General features: G+C 42.5%; 1 protein-coding gene across 1 annotated transcript; it reads right to left on the minus strand.

The window, feature by feature from the left end:
• Positions 1–6937: 6937 nt before the first annotated feature.
• On the minus strand, positions 6938–19469 carry nrn1a (neuritin 1a). The gene is made up of 3 exons (XM_080865922.1): positions 19195–19469; positions 13297–13444; positions 6938–10795 (listed from the first exon to the last, which is right to left on the minus strand). Exons 1-3 carry the CDS (start codon positions 19247–19249, stop codon positions 10567–10569), a joined length of 432 nt encoding a protein of 143 aa, XP_080722048.1. The 5' UTR covers positions 19250–19469; the 3' UTR covers positions 6938–10566.
• Between the last annotated feature and the right edge of the window lie 1997 nt (positions 19470–21466).

The raw sequence follows: 21466 nt of genomic DNA on the forward strand, positions 1-21466 counted from the left end.
TTACCAGGCCTCTGGAGAGCTGCAAGCATGCTGAGGAGGTCATTTAGCATTCGAATCAGCTGTGTTGGATCAAGGACACGTCTAAAACCTGCAGGACACCGGCCCTCCTCTAAGGTGTGGAAAGTGCGACAGACCACAAACTGAGACCGTTCACCCTCACTTTAAAATCTGCACCTTTGAAATGTGTTGGTTGCAGCAGTGCTCCTTCACTACAGCTCCATGAGTTAATCGAACAATCAGTATGACTGTACAGCTCGTTGAAGCCTGAACATGCCCCCGGTGTTGATCCAGGGTTCGTCCATCAGCAGCCTCCTTGGTTTTGATCTCTTTGGAACAAACTTAAAGGCTTCGTCAAGCTGACCCGAGGACTTGTTTTGTTCCTAAAAGTCGCCGTGAACAGTTCGTATGACTCTGCTGTCAGAAACTCTCCACCAACCCACTAATCCACTTCTGCAGCTCGTCCTCGGGACGAAGTGTGGCCAAAGTAAAAGCCGGCGACCCATTTAAACAGCAGCAAACTCAGTTTTAGCCTGGTCTGCTGTGACGAGCGGCCGGACGCGTTTACGTCGGTTGGCCTTTTCTGCCCAACAGCCACGGCTCACAACCTCGATTCAGGTCCCTGCTGATTCCCACATAATAGTCTTCTGGAGTCGGCGTGCTGCTCCGGGGGGACCGGGCCGATATCCGCCCCATTTACACCACCAGCTGAAATCCCAAAGAAGAGCGAGGAGGTTATTTTGGTCCTCCGGCTTCACAGAGGCCGAGCTGCCGGCCTGCTTTGAATTTCACAGATTAAATGTCTGTTTTTACAAAGTCTCAGAGTGATTCTCCGCAGACCGCCATCCTGATTCCATCGCCGCCGTCAGGCCGCTCACATCGTGCCCCTGGTAATAAACATGTTATTCTAGGTCTGAGTGATGCTGCACTGCAGTCCTGTTCTACCTGCAGGTGTGTTTGAATCCACCACACCTCTCTGCTGGTGCAGTGACCTCACAGCAGCCGTGTTATTGGTCACATGATGTCGTTAACGCGGTCCAGAGGCGTTTGCAAACTGCATGTTTGTGGCTGTGGGTGAACAGCATCATCGCTTTCTGTGTATAAATGTAGAATTAGTCTAAAATCAGCACCTCTGAATGAACGTGATCCCTGCTCTCACCTTTCAGGAGCTCCCTGCCTCAGGCGTGACCTCAGGCGTGACCTCAGGAGGGAAATCAGGAGGGGGCGGGTTCCTGTTTCCAGCGGAGGTTAGGGGTTAGGTTAGGGGTGTCTGACCCGCCCCCTCTGTGCTAACAGTTGTTTTCGGAGCCTTGTCCTCATCCTGAAGCTGAAGCCATCGTCTGTGAGAGGAGGATCTGTGTGACCGCAGCCTCGGCACACGTGTGAATGAGACCGCTGTGGGCGTGGCCTCTCTGGAGCCTGTCACACAGTTCAGCGGTGTGTGGGTCTGTGTGTGTGTGTCTGTGTGTGTGTGTGGGTCTGTGTGTGTGTGTCTGTGTGTGTGTGTCTGTGTGTGTGTGTCTGTGTCTGTGTGTGTCTGTGTGTGTCTGTGTCTGTGTGTGTGTGTGTGTGTGTGTGTCTGTGTGTGTGTGTCTGTGTGTGTGTGTGTGTGTCTGTGTCTGTGTGTGTCTGTGTGTGTCTGTGTGTGTGTGTGTGTGTGTGTGTGTGTCTGTGTGTGTGTGTCTGTGTGTGTCTGTGTGTGTCTGTGTGTGTGTGTCTGTGTGTGTGTCTGTGTGTGTGTGTGTGTGTCTGTGTGTGTGTGTGTGTGTCTGTGTGTGTGTCTGTGTGTCTGTGTGTGTCTGTGTGTGTGTGTGTGTGTGTGTGTGTGTGTGTGTCTGTGTGTGTGTGTCTCTGTGTGTCTGTGTGTCTGTGTGTGTGTGTGTGTGTGTGTGTGTGTGTCTGTGTGTGTGTGTGTGTCTGTGTGTGTGTGTCTCTGTGTGTCTGTGTGTCTGTGTGTGTGTGTGTGTGTGTGTGTGTGTCTGTGTGTGTGTCTGTGTGTGTCTGTGTGTGTGTGTCTCTGTGTGTCTGTGTGTCTGTGTGTGTGTGTGTGTGTGTGTGTGTGTGTGTGTGTGTGTGTCTGTGTGTGTGTCTGTGTGTGTCTGTGTGTGTGTGTCTCTGTGTGTCTGTGTGTCTGTGTGTCTGTGTGTGTGTGTGTGTGTGTGTGTGTGTGTGTCTGTGTGTGTCTGTGTGTGTGTGTCTCTGTGTGTCTGTGTGTCTGTGTGTGTGTGTGTGTGTGTGTGTGTCTGTGTGTGTGTGTGTGTGTGTGTGTGTGTGTGTGTCTGTGTGTGTGTGTGTGTGTGTGTGTGTGTGTGTGTGTGTGTCTGTGTGTGTCTGTGTGTGTGTGTCTCTGTGTGTCTGTGTGTCTGTGTGTGTGTGTGTGTGTGTGTGTGTGTGTGTGTGTGTGTCTGTGTGTGTGTGTGTGTGTGTGTGTGTGTGTGTGTGTCTGTGTGTGTCTGTGTGTGTGTGTCTCTGTGTGTCTGTGTGTGTGTGTGTGTGTGTGTGTGTGTGTGTGTGTGTCTGTGTGTGTCTGTGTGTGTGTGTCTCTGTGTGTCTGTGTGTGTGTGTGTGTGTGTGTGTGTGTGTGTGTGTGTGTCTGTGTGTGTGTGTGTGTGTCTGTGTGTGTCTGTGTGTGTGTGTCTCTGTGTGTCTGTGTGTCTGTGTGTGTGTGTGTGTGTGTGTGTGTCTGTGTGTGTGTGTCTGTGTGTGTGTGTGTGTGTGTGTGTGTGTGTGTGTGTGTGTGTCTGTGTGTGTGTGTGTGTGTGTGTGTGTGTGTCTGTGTGTGTGTGTGTGTGTCTGTGTGTGTCTGTGTGTGTGTCTGTGTGTGTGTGTGTGTGTGTGTGTGTGTGTGTGTGTCTCTGTGTGTCTCTGTGTGTTTCTTTTCTCTGATTTTGTCTTCTTTGTCATTTTGTTCACTTTTTTGTTATTTCGTGTCTTTTGGAGGTTTTTGGTCAATTTTGGTGAATTTGTGTGATTTTTATTTGTCTTTATATTTTGTGTCTTTTTTTAGGTTTTTGTGTGTTTATATTCATATTTGTTTAGTAATTTTGGTGGTTTTGTTTCTCTCTGTGTTAAATTTATTGTCATTTTTAGTTTTTTCATTTTGTGTCAGTTTTAGAAATGTGCAGAAACCTTTTGTGTTCATTTTTTGTTTCTTTCTCTTTTCTTTGCACTTGCTCTGTTTTGGGTGATTGTGTGTCTCTGCTTTTGTGTCATGTTCTGGATCTTTGTGCGTCTCATTTTGATTTTGTTTTATATCATTTTTCATTCTTTGGGGAAATTTGACCTTTTCGTTATTTTAAGGCCATTTTGTTTCTCGTTTTTGTGACTTTATGTTTTTCTTGCACATATTTCATTATTTGGTGTTTATTTTGTTTCCTTTTGTGCCCCCCACCGACTCTGAAGCAGACTACCTGACGTGTGAGTCCAGCCTGTCTTCTATCATATTATATCACGCTTGTGCTGCAAACACAAACGAGGCCGAGTCGGTGTGAGCTCCTGTTCACGGTGTTCTTTCAGAAAAGATGCAGGCTGAAAGAAACGGGGTCAGACTATTAGAAGCCTGCGGATCCCGCGGGACTCCCTCCATCCTGCAGGCTTCCCTCCATACATGTTTAATGAGCAGCTCGCCTCAAATCGCGCCTGCTCTTGTTTCGTCAGGCAATTACTGCAGCTCAGGGTTTTATTTCCAGGGTTTTTTTCTTGTCTCGTTTCGCTGATTGTCTGGTTTCAGGTTTTTTAATGTTAGACACAGGTGAGCTTCTCTTTGTGTTGTAACATCTGGAGATGAACACATTTGTCTTTTTTAGATATTTAAATTAACGTGAGAGGACTTGAATATTTGGAGCCTTTAAAACTGATCCTGTTTTTTTCATATTGGACTCCTTTTATTGTTTTCTTATAGAAGAAGGAAGATATTGGATTTAACACAAAATCCTGATGAAACATCTCCTCTTTTTCCTGAGCAGGTCTGCAGGTGTTTGGAGCTTCTCCGTGAGGAGGAGTTAAAATATCGCTGAGTGGAAGTGGAGGACCTTTGCTCCATGTTCTGTGAGGATCTGCCCGGTCCTCGCTTCCCTCCCAATCACATCCATATTAATGCAGAAACACGGCGCGCATGCGCATCCCCGCAGCAGCCCGCAGCACGCGTACTGCAGCTTCATTAAACCTTAAAGAATTAGAAAGAATTACAAGTAACGCGTTACTGTAATCCGATTACTTTTTTCAAGTAACGAGTAAAGTAAGGGATTACTATTGCAAAACGGTAATTAGATTACCGTTACTTTCCCGTAGGAACGCTGCTTTACTGCGTTACTAAAACCGTGATTTTTTTGCGAGAATGTCTCACGACAGTGACGTAAGCGAGCGCAACGTTCGTGACAACAGCTGTGTGCAGATCAACAATGGATCACATATCGAGTGCAGGAGAGAGTATGAGCGTGCAGCGTTTAAAGCGTGGAAGTACTGACCTTACTTTGAGTTTGATTCCATAAAAAGTGACAAAAACATTAGTGTCCGCTGTGCGTGGGAAGAAAACTTCTTTTTACAGCGAAAAAACCCTAAACTTCCAACAAGCACCGAGTAGCTACGACGTAATGGGAAACTCACAGAGAAACTCGCGGATTCTTCCACTGACCGCGGCACACCTGCACCAGGGTAAACCTCCGCCTACCCTGCTCCTGCTTTACAGGTGAAAATAGAGCAACAGGACCGCTGAGTCTTTGACTTTATTTATTTTCTGCTGTGTTTTACTTGCATCTATTTGAAAGACTGAGTGTAAACACAAAAACTATTTTATTTTATGTGCTGGAATGTGCAGAAAATAGGTTTAAATGTTAAACAAATTTCTTCCAGTCAGAGAATGTTGCAGATAATTACATTTTTGCTTGATGCATAAAGTTAAAAGATTAAAACTAGTAAAACAAGTTTTAAAAAGAGACTTTTCCATTTGATTACATTTTGTATGATGGATTATGCAGAAAAAGTAGAATTGGGCTGAGAGATCTATCACTTTATCACCTCTTCAGGGTGTAAATCGTGTTTTTAAAAGTAACTAAGTAACGAAGTAATTAATTACTTTTGAAAATAAGTAATCGGTAAAGTAATGGGATTACTTTTTTGGGGAAGTAATCAGTAATTAGTAACTGATTACTTTTTTCAAGTAACTTGACCAACACTGTTCATGACTGCAGTCCCGACACGTCATTGAAATTAAACCCTGACATCAGTGTGGTATCGGCCGTTTTGTCCCAACAGCCTCTGGTACTCCACATATTTGGTTTCATCCTGATCTCAGTTTGTGATGTTGGGATTTCTGGTTTTTAGTGTTCGTGAGCGCACGCTGGGTCAGTGAAGTGGCTGGAAAACCTGAAACTGGTTTCCAGACTGTGGGCGGTGCGGTGGTGCAGCGGTTAGCGCTGTCGCCGTGCAAAAGACCTGCCCAGGTGTGCTCCCACCACTCGCCCTATGGCAGCTGTGGCGGGCTTCCGCGACCCTCGTTTCCAGCCAATGACCTACCGCCTCTGCTGTGGTCAGTTTAGTAATGAGTCATGCATTTGTGGGTTGCTGCCATGAAGAACTTGTCAAACAGCTTATTCTGATACTGAGTCTGGTTTGGTGTCGTGTGCTGGGCTGGGTGATCGATCGGGAGCTTCTGCTGCACATTAGAGGAACTGCAGCTTTTGGTTCCTATAAACTGGATTCATCTTTCAGATTTCTCCATCTGTTCATTTAAACCTAATTATTTTTATTTTTACCTTTTTCCACCATTTGCAAATGTCAGAGTCTATACTTGGTTCAAATCTAAGAAAAACTTTTTTATGTAATTTTGCCTCCAAGATAAAAATCTAAATTTTGAAGCTTATTATTATTGTAGTTTTTAATATTTCTTTACTATGCTGGAGTAAAGTAACAGACATCTGAAGAAAGTTAATTCCATTGTTGAATTTGACTTTTTGCGCACTCATAAACAAGAACATTTTCATGTATAATATCCCATATTCATACGTACATTCAAAAACGTTAATATTTCTATTTTTACATTTTAATGGAGCTCGTGTCTCCTTTCATTTGAACAACAAACCACAGTTTTGTTTAAATGCATCACGTAGCAGCTGGTAAAATTAGGCAGAATTGGCCCAAAACTGCTGCTGAAAGGGTCCAAATCCTGCAGACACACGAGGGGAAAGAGTGGTGGGAGACATGACCTACATTATTGCACCTGCATGTAATGAACCTGCGATTCTGTTGCCTTTGAAATGGTTTCTTCAAAGATGTGGATCATGTCTGCGACAATTTAATTTCTAACTTACACATGTGGCAACAATCCTGGCTTTTATACAGAAATATAACCAGAATACAACCACGTGAAACACGTCAGGAGCTCATCAGCTCAGACTGATTGCAACATGTTGGCAATCTGTTTGGAAATTAGTCGGCAATTGTTTATCTAAAAGTCACTGCCAGCAGTCAGAGTTCACTGATTGTTTGGAGACAGGTTGCCTCCCACCAGACGGCCTGTGCAATCGCCTTTCAATCGAACGTGGTCGCCTATTGGTTACGTTTATTGCTCAACTTTTGGATGACCAGTTGGTCACTGCAACTGCTTCCAATCAGCAAATAAATTCAGTCCATCCACCGGGCAACTATTGATATTTCCCAGATGGAAAAAGGTTGCTGATGTTGTCATTCATCAGCAAGAATATTTTACAGTTCTGTCATTAAAGTATCAGAAGATCTGAAGGTCTTATGCTGAATGCTGCTTAAAAAAACAGTTAAACAAAAGGAAATTAATGAGAATATTCCTTTAATTTGTCCGCCTGACGCATGAAAACCAGATTTATTTCATCCTGTGATGTTCATCAGATATTTTAAAGACTTAACGGTCCATATAAAATCAAATCCAGGTCGGTTTGAGGGTTTTGGCAGCATGAATTATCCAAATGATGTCTTCAGCAGGATACGCAGTCAACCTTCTTCCTCCTCCCCCTTCCTCTTCCTCCTGAACCTCTTTGTCTCAGTCAATATAAACTGAGAGCTGAGACATGTGGCAGCTCAGGGACTCTCCTTCATTAATAATGAAAACACTCCAAACCCAGCTCCATCATCTCAAACTCAGCAAACCAGATTAAAACCACAGCACACAATCATTTTCAAACAGTTGTCGTTTTATTTAATACTCTTCATCATTTTAGCAATCTTTTATTTATTTATTCATCTTTTAATATCTCAGTAGGCCTATAATCTGTAAAGTCTGGGATAGATTATCTATAATAGAGTTTTTATTTTCTTAAAATCCTTTTTCATATACATTTTCTCTTCTTAGATGATTTTCGTAAGATTTTTTTTTAAACTCTTTTTGCAACATCCCCATAAACAAACAAAGAGACAAACCAACAAACAAACAAACAGAAGTACACATCTTTTCATCAGAAGGCAGTGGAAACATTGTCGGTGCCTCGGCAAAGAAATAAACTCCCTCCTCAAATTCATTTACTGTATTTATGTAGTTCATGATGCTACTATACTGTTGGGACTCTGCTTTTAATCTAACATACAGACCTAAAATATATCACCGCTAAGGTCATCTAGTATGGATCACTGGTATGAAAAGGGGGGATGTGCTTAATGGCAACAGTCATATCACTCTTCAGCCACGGTTTGATTTTTTTAATCATCATTTTTTCGTGATTTCTTTTTTTTTTTCAGCTACACTGGCCATGAAGTCGCGTCTTCGTATTGCTCTCAGCTTCTCCTCGCAGTAACCGTTTAGCTCTCAAAGTCATTCATTTCTAACACGTGGTTGTGCTGATATGAAAGATGGCGGATGTCACCCACCAACAGGAACTAAAGTTAATTTCAATGTGTTGCTACTTTCACATCCAAAACAAGTTTCCATCAGTCGGAGTCCTTGGTCTCGTGGGATTTCAGGAAATGAGCACGTCGTAACAACTTTCTCGAGCTATAAACCAGAAAGGTTTTGGCTACAGTGATTTAAGACATTCATCATCATCTCTGTGAGGAAATGTTCTACCTGAAGGGTAATTCATGAAGGAGAAGCTAAAGCTAAACAGTGTTTGGTTTAGCTGCAAATACAAACTGTTAGCTAACCTGATGTAATATGTTTTAGTCACTAACCCATGGCAATCCAATTTACTTGCTAACACAAATACTATCTGCTTTAGCCTCCAACCTGCTAGCTACTCTAATCTCTTTAAATGTCATGTCTTAGCTGAACTACTGCCATACTGCTAAGTTATTACACGTTGATCGACTTTGGGCATAGCCTGCTTCACTGAGTCATGCTAGATTTGGAGGTGTGGACACAATATGGTTACAGCTAGCTTATATTCTCAAACAGAATTTTGGAGTTTTTAATTAAACGGTAGCTCTCTGATCATCGCAGGAAGCACAGTTGATATAAATAAATAAAGTCTGTCTCCAAATACAACCTGGGAAAACAAATGTAAGACATAAGCTATGCATGTCTCTTACATATGACGTACATTTCTGCTGTTATAATATAATTACTTAGTTTAACTGGGCATATCCTAAATCATGTCATTCTTCTAACTGTTAACTGCGGTAAAGTACCTTTACATGATTACAAACAAGTTAGCAAACATTAGCGAGAATAAAGCCCGTTTAATCTAGTGGGGCCAAAACAGTGAGTTAGATTCAGTTTAGGAAATTTCTTTAGTTGTGGGAATCCAAATAGTCCCTTCAAGCTAGCTTACCGCTTGCTAATGTTAGCTAAAGCTGGCTTGTTAGCTAACCAACATAGTAAAGTACTCTAGCGGTCACATCAAAACTCGTAGGGTTGATCTGGATTACAAAGTTTGTTAGCTTATCATGTGTTCATTATTTTATACGTTTACGTTACGAAAACTTTAAACAGAGGTGCCAAGTTACAGCTAGCTGGCTAACATTAGCTTGCTTCTTGACTATTGTTTTCTGACCATGGACAGATTTTAAGTGGTTGCACAATAAATTCCACCATATAAATAAACAAATGCTTAAATAATGGAAATTAATCTTTTATTTCTTTTTTAAAAAGCTAAAATTAAAACATCTAGTATGTTGCATAGTAACTACCTGGCACTATGTGCTGGTGCCCAGGAGGGCTTATTACTTTGAATTTAAGCTTTTTGAGTGCTTTATGCACTTGTAAATAAAAGAGTTTAAAATTAATGCTGTCCATAATATTTATAATGCAATGCTTGGTTAAAAGTCAGCTGTATGTCCTTATTATTCACAATATATAGTCACCTGTCATCAGCTGTTGCTTAAATGTAACTGTGCCATTTTCACTTTTTGTTGTTCTTTGTTGTGATTGTTTCTTAAGGGCTTTTAATTTGAAACTCTTACAGGAAGTGTTGAGTTTATATTACCACCAAAAAGCAGTAACAAAATGAACAATTCTAATAATACAGAAATGAAACATCGAGATAATACAAGTGTCCTTCCAACAGAAGCAAAAACTAACTTGAACCTGACAACGTCTTATAAAACATTTAATGTTTTTGTGCCCATTTCCTGAAATGTTTTGAGAGTCTCTGAACTGATATCATGCACGTTAACAACAGTATAAACTGTTCTTTAAGGGCAAGCAGGCTTGATACTCCACCACATCTCTGCACCTCAGAGTTTGGTCAAGAAAAACAAGCCTACGGTCACACCAGAAACGTGGCATGGCAGCAACCCGGCCAGCTCCACAACCAAATACAACACTATGAATGTAAGAATACTGTTGATTGAGAGCCATGCTGTAGGGGTCAAAGGTCAGTAGTGTCATTGCAGTTTTTCTGCCTGTAAAATGTGTAATTTTGGTAAGCTGTCTTTGCTGCCAGTTATTACGACTGCATTTAGCGCTGGTGTGACCGTGGCCTGAAAACAACAAACAGCCAATACGAGTACAAATATTACACGAAGCATTCAGTCCATCAAATATACCACAGAGTCTACTTGGCGTAATAAAAAAAGAAAAAGGAGAATCTGTCCGTGGTGAAAATGAGGCGTCAGGTCTGAATCGGCTCGAGGCCTTGGCTCGTCTTATTGATTTTGTGGCCTCGCGTTACACATGAATATGTACCATGGGCTACATGGGGACTCTAATATATAGCCTGATACAGTGTCAGCGCCCTGCAGTCACACAGCGCTGTCTAGGCCAAGCCTACTAAACATCAATAATTCATGGTTGACTTTAATACTGTGTAATTCCACGGTTGTAAGCGGACGGGAATCCATCAGATTTTCATCATTGTCATCGTTTCAAAGGCGTGTTGAATATTTCATGTTATCGGCCTCTGGGTCGCGTCTGCGTGTGATTGGATGAACGCTCCGGGAGGACGGCGGCCTGCAGATGTCCCAGGAAGGCGACCTGGGCCGCCGTACGGTGACCTAGCAGTAAAAATCCATTCGGGGAGTATTTTCTTGTGATGAGTTCAAACTTTGAAGTATTTTGGAAGAGCAGCTATCACTCTTGTCCTATTTTCTTTTTTCAGTTGGATTTTTCCTTTTTTTTCTTTTTTTACTTCTTTTCGCTTTGTGCTTCCATGTTTTTCCTCATTTCTGTTAAAACGCCAGCCAAGTCAGTATGGTGGGCAGTGTGGTTAGGACCAAGGCGAGGCCCCTGGCGTTGGCAGATCTGGGGGCTCCGTTGCCGCCGCCACAGAGTTCAAACAAACTCCCGCGGAAATTCAGGTTTCGGGACTCCTTTTTCAGTTTATCCCAGAGGTCCGTCGCTCCCTCCTGGCAGTCCGCCAGCGCCGTCGTGGCACAGGAGTGGAAGTTATCCCAGTAACTGGCAGGAGAAAACACAGCAAGCATTAACGCCACAAGCTTTTGACTGCAGTGGGAGGCTGGTTTTTAAACTGACTGCATCAGCTACACTGAGGAGCAGAGCCAAGAGTGGAAACCATCCCAGAATCTGGCAGCACTGAACTCACAGAGAGGAAAAAGCTTATGAAGATCCAGCCGGTGAACTTCATCTAGTTTTTATATTCCAGTAAAACAAAGCTGGAGCTCGAGAGCTGCAGCCTGCGCCCATTACAGCGCCGCCGTCTCCATCATTACCCAGCAAAACACTTCAATATTGAAGGCAAAACACTGGCTGCCTTTAGCGGCTTCCACACAGGAGCACGCCTACAATAGAAGCTGCTTTACTGATTCTAATGTTTTTACTCCACATACAACTAAAGCTTTGTTTCTTCCAACTGGTCGCAATTTATTTTTTGTTTTTAATGTTCCCAAATCTGCAGCCGCATATTTTTATTCTCCACGAATCCATAATTATCTGTTTGAAAGAGGCGTGGCCACAGCGACATGGGTGGAAACTGCCTGCACACCGCGTCCTCACAGAGTCAGCTGGTCATGCCTCCTGCAAACTAAATTCAAATTCAGGAACTACATGTTTACTTAAAGTGTTAAAGTCCTGCTTGAGTTTGTAGGTTTTCTGCTCCTGCTGCACAAACACACGTGTTCCACACGTGATGCTGTTAGACTGGGCGCCTCCTCGTCCACCTGTAGCAACGATACTGAGTAATACTGATAATGATGCAGTAAACATTGAGACACGTTCAGCATCAAAAGCTGAAAAAGTCCTTTTTATTGTATGTATCTGTTTCTGGATCCAGTCCAAAGAAATCTTTTTAAGATTATAAAGACTTGCATCTCATCCTGAAACCTTATCATGTAAGTTTAGAAGCTGTTTTTAAATGATAAGAATTTATGATCACACATGTTGTGATCCAGCTGAAGGCCCCACTGTGGGAATCTACAGGCCTTTATTTCATGTTATGAGTGTAGAACTTTTACAGTCTAACACTTGGAGACTACAGTCATGCATTAAAGCTTCACAGAATAAAGTGTGTGGAGGGCGTCGCAGGTAATGACTCGTCAGCTGTCTCCTTCCTTTACTACAGCCCCCCCTCTGCTCGTCTTCCCCTCTTCACTCTCTTGGTTTGATAAAATATTAATACTCATGTTTTTCCCTCCTGTGCTCACTTGGCCTGATTTCTCCTCCTCTTCCTCTCTGCTTGTTTTCTTCTTTATTTCTTTGTCCTTCTCTCTCATCTGTCCCATCAGTTTTTTTCCATCCCCCTCCAAGTTAATGTGGCGACACACACACACACACACACACACACACACACACACACACACACACACACACACACACACACACACACACAGCATATCTAATCCAATCTTCCAATCTGCTATTATTGATGTTGACCTCTTGAACTGAGCCGTGTCGATGCTACATCTCTGAGCAATTAACGCCTGTGTGTGTGTGTGTGTGTGTGTGTGTGTGTGTGTGTGTGTGTGTGTGTGAGGAGGCGTATTAACGCGCACCTCCTGCCACGCCTCAACACCGCTGTGATGGAGCTGTCACTGAATTAAAAAGTCATGTGTGTGCGGGGAGGGGTGGGGGCTCCTTGCTGCAGCGTGCCATCTGGTGCCCACCCGGTTTGGGTGGTGGGATGGATTAAAGGGAAGATGGTGGGTGGTGGGGGTCATCTGGGCTGCACATATGCGCACTCCCCCACTGACTACACCCGTTTCCCCCTCAGGGTTAGCGGTTAAATCACTCTTACTGGTTTCTGTGAGATCAGAGTGGCAGACTCTTCACGGCGTCACAGATGGGGCTCGGCATTAGAGACAGACCAGTTCACACGGCCCCGTAAAACCAAACCACTGCAGCTAAGCTCCAGTTTGTCGGCACACGAGAGCAGATCTCTGTCCTCTGACTCATTACTGTCACATGTAGTTTTGAAAAGGACGGAAACTATAAAATCAATAACTGCAGCGAGGATCGCTCTAACAGCATTTCCTGTGTTATGTGAATGCAGTGTTTTCTCTGCGAGTCTGATCGCAGACTATGAAACGACCTCTCGTCTCATTGTGACCTCTTATGGACTCATTGCTGTTTATACACACTGATTTGACTTTTACATCAGCTTAATATTTTTCACTTTATTGATTAACGGGGTGAAATAATTTGGACCAGAGAGGTTTGTTAGACGTGGATTGATGTCCTTTAGTAGCCTAGCTTAGCACTATAATTATTGTTGCTATGTGATTGCGCATTATTGGACTTTAAATGACATATTTGAACATATTTAATTAAACAAACTCGTTTATTGGAACAAAGATCCAGAGGGAAAAAACAAATACCTTCAACCGTTGTAAAACTGCTTAGAATTTTTTACTTTTTTAAATAAATTGCATCAATGCTATAAGCCCCGCCCCCGCTGATGCGATGTTGTGTTTGTGTGTGTTTGTGTGTGTTTGTGGTAAACGTACGTGCAGATCTGGTGCAGGTTCTGCCTGTCGTCCAGGTCCTGGGGATAGTTGGCCATGTTGTCTCCCAGCTGAATGAGGCAGTCTGAGAAACCCTTGAACACCGAGTCACATTGATCAGCACTGACCAGCACCGTCTGCAACACGGAGACTGCAGGGGAGGAAGAGGAGGACGAAGAGTGGTGAGAAACAATGGAGACGTTTACATCAAAGCAAACTGTGGGAGCTTACAGCACAAAGGTTTTAGATCTGTTGCATCTTGTTCTAAACCTTAAATATCTTTTTTGTCCCAGTTTAAACCTTTTTTCAGCTTTCACAGTGAAACTCCACATTTGTACTGATTTAATTTGGTTCACAGTTAGTTTGAGACTTCGCCTGCTCATGATGGTGGACAAAAATACCTGAAAGACTTTTCTGTTCAGTCTATATGTAGTCTTAAATACACTGGGTCAACTCTGTGTACCAGAAACTAAAAACATTCACATAGAAACTGTTCTTTTATCAAAGGAACGAGTCCAGATGTTAACAGTCTCCCTCCCAGCTTCGTTCTGCAGCCGACTGAGCAGAAATCAAATCACGTATAAAACACGGAGTCATCAGCAAACGGAGCGAGCCGAACATCCTTTCAGACGAACTCGTTGGTCTTAAGCATGTTTGTCAAAGAGCAGCGTGTTTTCAAAGAGGAGATCATAGAAGACAAACAGATGAAAACATGGCCGCACAGTGCACGAGTGATCAGATCAGCTGAGAGTGAAATCTGAGAATAAAAGAGCAAAATTTCTAATATTATTTTACAGAAGTGGAATCTACAAATGTTCTCACAGGTGTATCAGGGAGCGCTAACAGACTTAAAGCTGTTATAATGTGGAGCTGGAGTCTTAGTTCAGTGCTACGATCACGCAGCTCCAGTTTGTGTTGGTTTTATTCCTTCTGCTCATTAGAAACACATCAGAGCAAACTAACATACATGACAGGGAAACGCCTCTATGAAGCTGCCAAATGTGACACGCCTCCTACACCCATGCAGTCACACACACACCCCTTTACACGACCTCTGTGACTGCGTGCGTGTGGTTCGTTAAGCAGGGGATCGGGCTGATTGATTGGTTTGGGTGCTGCTGTCCGGTTCCGCTCCATCAAACCGTGGGCTAACACGGCGTGACGTGTAGGACGAGACGCGGCTGTTAGAGGACGAGGGAGAGACTGATCACCCACGTAGGATCTACCTGTTTCCACACATGTCCACGATGAGCTAGGGTCACTACAGGATCCTCTTTATGGAGGATCAACAACAGGAAAGAACTTTTTAGTGGCCTGGTTCACTCTGCGCTCTCTCCCAGCAGTTTTCTATCATTATTTTCAGAGTAAAAGCCTTTAAAAGCCCTCTGTTCCCTTCCTGTTAGCATAATAGTGCTTCAATAATGCAGCTTTCGGAGGCAGATGACCAAAACCTGGAGATAAAAGCTTGTTTCCTGTTACCAACACGGAGAAAATGTACCAGCAGTCTGTATTTATGTTATTGCATAATTAAAATCCTTTCATTTGTTTTATATTTACAATCAGGTGGATAAGCATGTGGTTAAACAGGCGGTTTTTCAAAATAAAAGAACAATTTAACAAAGATCTTCATTTAAAGGTTTTTGGCCTTTAAATGGTTTCTGTTTAAATAACAACATTTGTGTTCCTGACGCCTCCTTGTGGTCACAAACACAAACTGCACGTCCTCCTTTTGTGAACTTTCTGTAATCTGAATAAAAGCCAGACAGCGAGCACATTTCACTCGACTAAATTTTACTTTGTGCAACCAGAGAGAAGATTTGGAGGTGCGAACTGGAAGATGCATTTCTGGAGTTTGGTCAAAGCCAGGCTCGGTGATCCTCCAGGCTTCATGCTAAGCTACACTAACTACAGCCTGACCTCAGATCTCTGCTCAACCATCGATCAAACTTTGTCTTTGTGCTCATTTCAGTCTCTGTCGGCCTTCAGTTGTCTCCAGCTGATTACTTCATAATTAGAGAGCGTGGGTGCTAGCTCGAGTGATAAGATCATAAGATCAAACGTTTTCGTTGCACTAGTCTGAAACAATAAATCCAGTGACGTGTGTCGCAGTGAAGGCGTGCTAGGACAGAAACCACACCTGCCTCTGAAAAATGAAACTCGTGATTGTTTCCATGTTTCTGCGTCTTCGTATTTCTGATTCATTAAATCTGCACAGAGCTACGTTTAACGAGCTGGGTTTGAACGCCGCACATCAGCTGATAGTGAACCTGTGATTTTATTATGTCTTTTATTCTAATCGATGTATAAATATACTCTGATGACACTGACACAGATTAGCATTAATGATGAGCCTTATTTAAATTACTGTTATTGTAACGTACTGACGGTTTGACCTGAAATATTTAAAAATCATTTTTATTTAAAAGGTTTTAAATGTTTTCAGAATAAAAATGTATTAATTTGTTTTATTCATTCATTAAACAACATTTTGTGTTTAGTTTTAAAATAACCCCAAAATATTAAGATGATCTTTTTTTAATCCAACAGATTAATTCAGCAAACTATTTGTATCCAGTGTGATTCATCTCGTCTCTGTTCATCTGGAATTTTTATTGATTTCTTTTTTTTTTATCTGGGATTTATTTCAGAATCTTTTTGAATTTTTGACTTTTTGTAATCAGCTTTAGGAGGATTTATTTTAAGGTTTTTATCTTTTTAATATTATAACATGTTTATTTATTTAATATTCCCATGTGTCCCCATAATATCTCTTCATTTCTTTTTATTTGTTTAAATTAAATGAAATTATTGTCACAGAAATCTCCATAAAATAATGTTTTCATTTAAAATAATACGAAATGTTATTTATTTATCCTCCTCGGACACATTTTCTTATAAAAATGTAATATTATACAGCTGTGTTTAATGAGTGAACAGCATTAAATCATTACTTATGACCAGCAGAGGCACCACAGACCACGTGATCCAGTAGAAAAAGCAGCCGAGCAGCTGTTTGTCAGATGAAGGAAAAAATGTTTTTTATTTTTCAACAATGAAACAAAAAGATCTTTTTTTTAAAGCTGAATTTTCTTTATTGGAGGTCGCAGATTCAATAAGATCCGTGTTTGCCTTTAAAGAGTTTGAGGACGAAACACGAGCGCGTGAGGATGCGCGTGAGGATGCGCGTGAGGCACCGTTAAAAGAACCCCATTCTGTCCCACTTCCTGTCAGGATGCAGCACGTGACAGCATTTCTTTGATGACCCTGATTCTGGTTTTTCTGCATTTTTTAGATCGAATTCCTGTTTTTTCTTTTTTGAATCTTTGATTTGAGTAAAATCTAAATCGCGTTTTTAAATTCTGCCTCATGTTTAATCTTCAGCGACTTTCTGGAAACATTTTGAACTTAACGTGATTTTTGTCACTGCGGGTTTCACGTTTCTGCTTCCTGTTGCTCCCGAAATTTAATCTGAATAAATAAATGAATGAAAGCGCACCTCCTCCCCTCCTCCCCCTCACTCTCCATTGTCTCTCTCCCGCTGTATGTTGGAGCATTACATCATCTCTAATAGGCTGCATGATATGGCTGCAACAACTAAGTGTATAAAAAAGAAAAACGCGCCCTCCCCAGTCTCGGCTTCACAAAAGCTCAAATTTGAGTTTTTAAAACGTTTTTATCGGGAATTTATTTTTAATAAAGAATCAAAGAAATCCAAACGGAGCTTTGCGACAGTTTGGGGGTAAATTTGGGGCTTTTTGCAGCATTTTTCTTGCGCAAAAGTTGCGTTTTTATTTCTGGTTTGCGCCTTAAAAAACCCGCTGCGCGCGTTTGTTTTATTCTTTATATTTTCCCCGTTTTCTTTCTCTTTCTTACACATTTCAGTCACTTCGACTCGTTTTTGTCGCGTGAAATTTCTGTTTTCTCATCTCCAAAGATGCTTTTATTTCTGATCCATTAAAAAAAGAATGCACCCCCCCCCCCACGCACACACATGATCTTTATTTATTTATTATTTTATTTTATTATAATTATCTGCTATTTTTTATTACTCCTGTTTGATGGAACCCGCTGTCGTGCACATTAATTAATTTCCCTCTTTTTCGTTCACGCCTCCCATCAAGCACGCGTGCACTCATTCACCCCACGTCCACACACACACACACACACACACACACACACACACACACACACACACACACACACACACACTGTTGCCTGCAGTGTGTCATGCCAAAAGCAGCGTGCTGTAGCTTCACGCGGCGGACACACCCACCTCCTTTACACACGAGGCCATTTTCGTGCGTAAAAATGCGCCAAAAACGGAAATTTTAACCCTAAAAATCCACAAAATCTCCACAGTTTCGATTCTGATCTTTACTCTGAATTTGATGCCCACGTGTGAGTTTCACAAACAGCCAAACACGTGAACATGAGCCGTGTTTTCGATGTGCATGTCATAAATTTATTGTTCAACTGATTTTGAGGATTGTGCTGCAGCGGCGCGCCAAACCTCGGACCAATCAGACTGCAGCATTTCGGAGACGCCGAAAGATTCACGGCGGAAACATGAAAACGGGACGAAGATCAGATTCTCTGTGAGTGAAAGAAGAAGGAGGAGGAGACGTTTCCCTGCAGGGAAAAATCACCTGCGTGGAATCATTCCACGTATTTTGGCCTCGCTCGGTTCTGATGGTCACCGCTGTGCGTGAAGGACGTGAAAGCGCGCGCGTGGATTTTCTCTTGATTCCTCATCTTCCTTCACCTCCTGCTCGGAGCTCTGACTAACATCAGCACCGAGGACTCTGCGTCCTGAATAATTCAGCATCCCTCTGCACACACACACACACACACACACACACACACACACACACACACACACACACACACTGAGCCATCCTCCACAGCGTCGTTATGCAACAGCAGAAAAACAGAAATCATCTCCGCGTCTCTGCTCGTGGAAATTTTTAATTTCCTTCCTTCCAGTTATTAGACGGATCCCGCGGAAACACCTGATTTATTTTTACGTGAAAGCTGAAATCAAACGTGCTGTTCCTGCGTGCACGAGCCCGGCTGCCCACAAGAAACGTATCGGCTCATTTTATTGTATTATATTATATTTTATTCAATTTAATTTATTTTTATTTCATTTCATTTTTTGCAGCTGCAGGGGTTAAACGCGGGCTCGTGCCGTCTCCATCCTCCGGGTTTCACGCGCACTGCGGATCCGCTCCGACATTTCTGTGATTTTTTTTTTCAGGCCTTTTTCTCTTTTGTGAAGCTTCAACACTCGAAACTAAAAATCACGAAGGGCCGTAAAAATCAGAGCGAAATAAAACAAAACGTGTTTTTATTTTTCTCACATTTTGAATTAAAAATGATTCAAATCAAATAAAAACGCGTCCAGCGTGGGACACCGAGGAGGGGAGGGGGAGGAGGCGGAGGGAGGGGGGCATTCCCCTTGTTAGCGCACACATGCACGCACACGCGCACGCGCCGAATGTGAAGTGGAGCCCACCGCCGCTCACATGTCTGCGCGGCTTCATCGGGACAAGAAAAGTCCGGACAGCAGCACCGACACGATTCAGAAAAAACACTCCATCTGCCCCACGGACGGCCTCGGCTCTGCGCAGACTCAGAACAACTCAAAGGAGCAGAACATTTCACCCGAAACTCGCGTTTTTCTTTTATTTCTGCAGGCGATGAAATAAAAATGAGAAGTGACTGAAAAGCGGCGACAGAGACACTTTAAAGGTCACAAAAGAAGAAGAAAAATTCTTTCATGATAACAAACGTGAAACAAGCTCCTCATCATCTGCAAACACGTCTAAAAGCGCAGCTTTCATCCTGGAATTTGGTGCAATTACAGAGAAAAACCCGCAAAGCGTGACTTTCTGCGCTCACCTATGTGCAGAGCCAGGAAGAGCGCGAGGCATCTGGAGGACCAGGTAACTCCCATCCTCTGCGTCCGCCTCTCGGCATGAGAGCAGAGACTCGCAAAGTTGGAGAGCAGCTGCGGAGGAGCCGCACATTCCCCGCAAAACAGCCGCAAACAGCTACATCCAGCAGAGTCCTCCGCCTGATCCCCCGCTTCTTCTCCTCCTCTTTTCTCTTCTTCTTCTTCTGCTCTTTTAGTGTGAAGCTGCTCCCTCCGCGCGGCTCTCCGTCCTCTGTGCGCGCGGCGCTTCCTGCTCGTTTTTACGCGTCCGGAGAGAAAAAAGAAAAGAGAGAGAGAAAGCCCCTCCTCCTCTCCTCCTCCTCTCCTCCCTCATTAATATTATTTATCCTTCTTTTATGATTCTGTGACAAGATTTTTTTTATGCCTTTGAAACGTCTGAAAGGCCTTTTTCCTCCCAATAAAGCGAAAATTATTCACGGGCTCTTTATCCACCGAGATGAACAAGAGCTAAATAAACCATTTTTAATATTTCAGAATAAAAATAAAAATAAATTGTACAGCTTCCCAAAGGCCTTGCACTGTCATGCGCACTGGGTTTAAACCTGAGCAGACTTTAAGCTTCAGCATTAATTCACATAAACACATTAAAACATTTAAATATCGAAATAGGTCCAGTTTATAGCACAAAAATGCTGCATTTAAAAATCATAATATTAAAAAAATAAAAATATAAAATACCTACACCGGCCTTTATAGGAAAATAGTTCCCCTACTGTGTTTGGGTTATTATGGGACATGCGCTCTGATTGGCTGGACACGCCCCCTTCTCTTATTAATAAACTGGATTTATTTTTATTTCTTTAGTTGGACCTTTTGTGTTTGAAGTTAAGCTCCTCCCCTCAAACGCCTGAGGCCGAATCTTCACAGGTGTGTTTCTGTTCAGTTTCCTCCTGGTGGTCATTTCTGGTACTGCACTGAGAATTATTTAATTTGTTATGAAAATAATGTGAATTCTTCTATTAACTATTAATTAATTATTAATTAACTTTTATTTTATTTTATATTTATATTATTGTATTATTATTAAACATATGTTTAAAGGCCTCAGACAAGAATTTACACTCCAGGTCAAAGTGTGAGCGTCAAAGAGGCCAAAAGGAGCTGAAGTCGTTCACACTGATATCACACATTCATTCATTCTGCCGTCACTTTGATGTTGCAGACGATGAGAATAACACAGCATCATACTCAACATCATAACATTACTGTTGATCACTGATGTTGGGTGGGCCGGTCATATTTACGGAGGGGGCGGGGCATCTTTACAAACGTAATATCTGACCAAAAAAAATACACAACGACCAAAAACAGAGAAATGATCACAAAGACACAAAACAATAACAACAGACACAAAATAACAACAAATAGAACAACAGAACATCACCACACGCAGAAACCAGCATCACAAAGACACAAACGATGATTAAACAAACAGCCACAAAATAAAAACTGACGGCCATAAAAGGACCACAAAATCACAGGAAAAGCACCGAAAACAGCCAGAAAACAGCAAACAAATATAAAACTGCACAAAAAAAACACAAATAACCAAAAAGAGCCAAAAAGCATCATCGAGGATCAAAAGACGAACGATCACGAAACAGCCGCCAAAAGGCCCGAACAGAGGCCGGCGTCCTGAGCGTGGAGCCCTCAGGGGGCGGTCTCAGGAAGCTCAGGTGAACACGTTCGGTCCCTCATCACATGTGACCGACCTGCCGACTGGCTCCGCCCACATCCACATGACACTGAGCGGTTGTAGACGAGCAGTTTTGCTTCTCTTCCTGATCTTTTGGCTCTTTTGCATCTTTTTACTGCATTTCTGGCTGTTTTGTGCCTGTTTTCCACCATTCTGGCTGTTTTTTGGTGTTTTTGGCATGTTCTTGTTTTTTTGTAGGATTAAGTTTCTTTGTGTCATTTTGTGCCTCTTTGTGTTCTTGGTGTCTCTTTCTGTCTCTTGTTGGTCATTTCCTGCACTTATTTCAGTCTCTTTATCCTCTTCTTGCTCAGTTTGTGTCTCTTTGTGACAGTTTAAGCTGTGAGTCTCTTGTTTGTTGGTCTTTGTTGTTTCTGCTTGTTTTTCTTTTGGATCTATTTGGTCACTTGTGGCTATTCTTTCCTCTTTAGAGTCGGAGTCATTTTTACGATCATTGTTTTTCTGTTTAAAGCTTTTTCATTGGGGTCTTCAGCTCATGACAGACCTGATCACTGGTCCTCCAT

The sequence above is a fragment of the Rhamphochromis sp. 'chilingali' genome, assembly GCF_963969265.1.
Source record: "Rhamphochromis sp. 'chilingali' genome assembly, chromosome: 18".
Classification (NCBI taxonomy): Eukaryota; Metazoa; Chordata; class Actinopteri; order Cichliformes; family Cichlidae; genus Rhamphochromis; species Rhamphochromis sp. 'chilingali'.

Bases quoted from the DNA above. Each gene is read 5' to 3' on its own strand.
- nrn1a (XM_080865922.1), bottom strand. From the start codon at position 19,249: ATGGGAGTTACCTGGTCCTCCAGATGCCTCGCGCTCTTCCTGGCTCTG. The intron at 13,445-19,194 runs GTGAGCGCAGAA...CCTCCCCTGCAG, and splicing joins CTTCCTGGCTCTGCACATAG to TCTCCGTGTTGCAGACGGTG. The intron at 10,796-13,296 runs GTACGTTTACCA...TTCTCCTGCCAG, and splicing joins AACCTGCACCAGATCTGCAC to TTACTGGGATAACTTCCACT.